This window comes from Diaphorina citri, unplaced genomic scaffold (genome assembly GCF_000475195.1).
Source record: "Diaphorina citri unplaced genomic scaffold, Diaci psyllid genome assembly version 1.1 scaffold4660, whole genome shotgun sequence".
NCBI classification, from domain to species: domain Eukaryota; kingdom Metazoa; phylum Arthropoda; class Insecta; order Hemiptera; family Psyllidae; genus Diaphorina; species Diaphorina citri.
Window position 1 is genome coordinate 1 of NW_007382055.1, and position 2146 is coordinate 2146.

A 2146-nucleotide genomic window follows, 5' to 3' on the forward strand; every position below is an offset into this window, starting at 1 on the left:
AAGATTGGCTGTATAAAAACGAGCTGTCCATTGATTAACAATGTCCTACTCCTACCCTACTTTTATTTAAATAATAATAATAAAGCTTATAAGTTGTTCAATTGATGACCTTCTTTTTTAATATTTGTGATACTAGTGACATACGCGTTGATAGATTTCTTTGAGAAAAAGCCATAAATAAGTACCTATTTTTGCATATTCTTCTATTTTTCCTAATTTTACCTTCTAATTTTTGTAAATTTCCAAGCATATGTGTTTATAATTGTTTTATTGTATTCAAAATATTTAATAGTTAATTGCATCATAGTCGAACTACTTCTCACAAAACAAGGGGAATTTTTCCTCTTAGTGTGAGAAGAGTACACTGCTTTTTCTTTCCTTATCTTTTTAAATACATAAATAATACTATTATCTTTACCTATACATTGTACTCATATTATGTATTTTATGTCAAATAAATTGTACAAATAAATTACAAATTACAAATTACAAATTACAAATCAAAAGAGTAGGACGTAAAGTAAGTAGCGAAGGCAGATTAGTTATAGTAACCCTGACAACAATCAGAAGGAAAATTGATATTATTCGAAACAGGAGAGAATTGAGAGGTACCACGGTAAGAATACAAGAGGATTTTACCAAAGAGGTAGTAGAAGCGAGGAAACGATTGTACCCACAGTTGAAAATGATGAGAGAAAAAGGTAGGAAGGCTGTGATGAGGTATGACAAATTGTATAAGTATAGATGGAGTAGTGTGGAATGGAGGGAACAATGAAGAGAAGGAAGAAGTGAGACAGAAACGAAAACCGTCTGAATCCCCTGAAGTGAGAACAGAAAATGGAGGGAAACAAGTGAAAAGAAAACCAAATGCTCAACATTATGAAATGAACAGTGACGAAGAAGAAGATATGGAATTCTACACAGATTCTGAAGAATTCAATCATGAAGATACAACTCAGGAAACTCTCTTGCAAATTGAGAAGGTGAAGGAGAAAGATGAAAACCATATGGACCACGGAACTCAAGGAGATGAAGAAGCATAGCAATTAATGAATACGAGTCCTCAAGGTAAGCATACAAACATAAGGATCATTATGTGGAACTGCCAGGGAATAAAAAACTGGTACGAACATCGCGAATTTGAAGATGCGAGTATAATATGCCTAGTTGAAACTTGGCTTGTCTCGAATCAAAACTACACAAACAGCTTTCGTAATGATAAGTACGATAAGTTTTACATTGATGCAATAAGAGAAAAATCTCGGGGACATGCGAGTGGTGGACTTATGGTTATGATCGACAAAACCTTTTCCGTTGAGATAATTGATTCGTGTCATATGTGGATATTTGTAAAAATCAAAAACGTGTCACCTGAAATAATTTTAGGCCTGGTATATTTCAACCCGTCGTACAACCCGCACACTTGGTTTGAGGTATTTGAAGAAACCCTCGACAAGGTAGAAAGTGCACATACAGGGTGTAATTTTATACTATGTGGGGACTTCAACAGTCGGATAGGAGACCTACAAGATGAAGAAGATACCATATTCGAGGATACCATCTTGGAAGCAAGGAGAAATTCTCTAGATAAAACAGTGAACACAAGAGGTAGATTACTCCTAGATTTATTTGAGAAACATGCTTTATATTGCCTAAATGGAAGATCGCCAGGCGATATACCAGGTAACTTCACATTCATAGGAGGCCAAGGTAAAAGCGTTATCGATTATTTTGTCACTAATATGACTAATCTTCCCAATATTCAGGAAATGAACGTGTTGGAAATCGCGACAGCGGCGGACCACCTGCCACTGGAATTGTGCCTCAATACAAATTTACGAGACCAAGAAACAGAAGATAGAGGAAACAACTTGGAGGTAAGGTACAAACCAAGGAAATGGAAATGGAAAGAAGAGTTGGGTAAGGAGTATGGTAAAAATATGACTAGATCGGTAACGAGTGAAGAAATTAAGAAGATAGCCACTAGTAGCACTAGGGAATCTTATTTAATATTAAGACAATTAATTACAAACGCGGCAGAAAAAATATCTGGTGTGAACACCACACGACTTTCCTTATCCTATTGAATGGTGCTTATTTGGGTGTTCTGTTGTAACATTTACAATATCTCTAACCGTTTAGTCGA

General features: G+C 35.3%; 1 protein-coding gene across 1 annotated transcript in view; it reads left to right on the forward strand.

Annotated features, from left to right (window-relative positions):
* Positions 1-753: 753 nt before the first annotated feature.
* The window catches only part of LOC103521168, a 7544-nt gene continuing 6151 nt past the window's right edge, over positions 754-2146 (forward strand). Inside the window, exons 1-2 of the mRNA XM_008486275.3 lie at positions 754-1068; positions 1387-2052. Of these exons, the coding sequence (XP_008484497.1) occupies positions 1050-1068; positions 1387-2052 (685 nt within the window). The 5' untranslated portion in view covers positions 754-1049. The remainder of the gene's footprint in view (positions 1069-1386; positions 2053-2146) is intronic.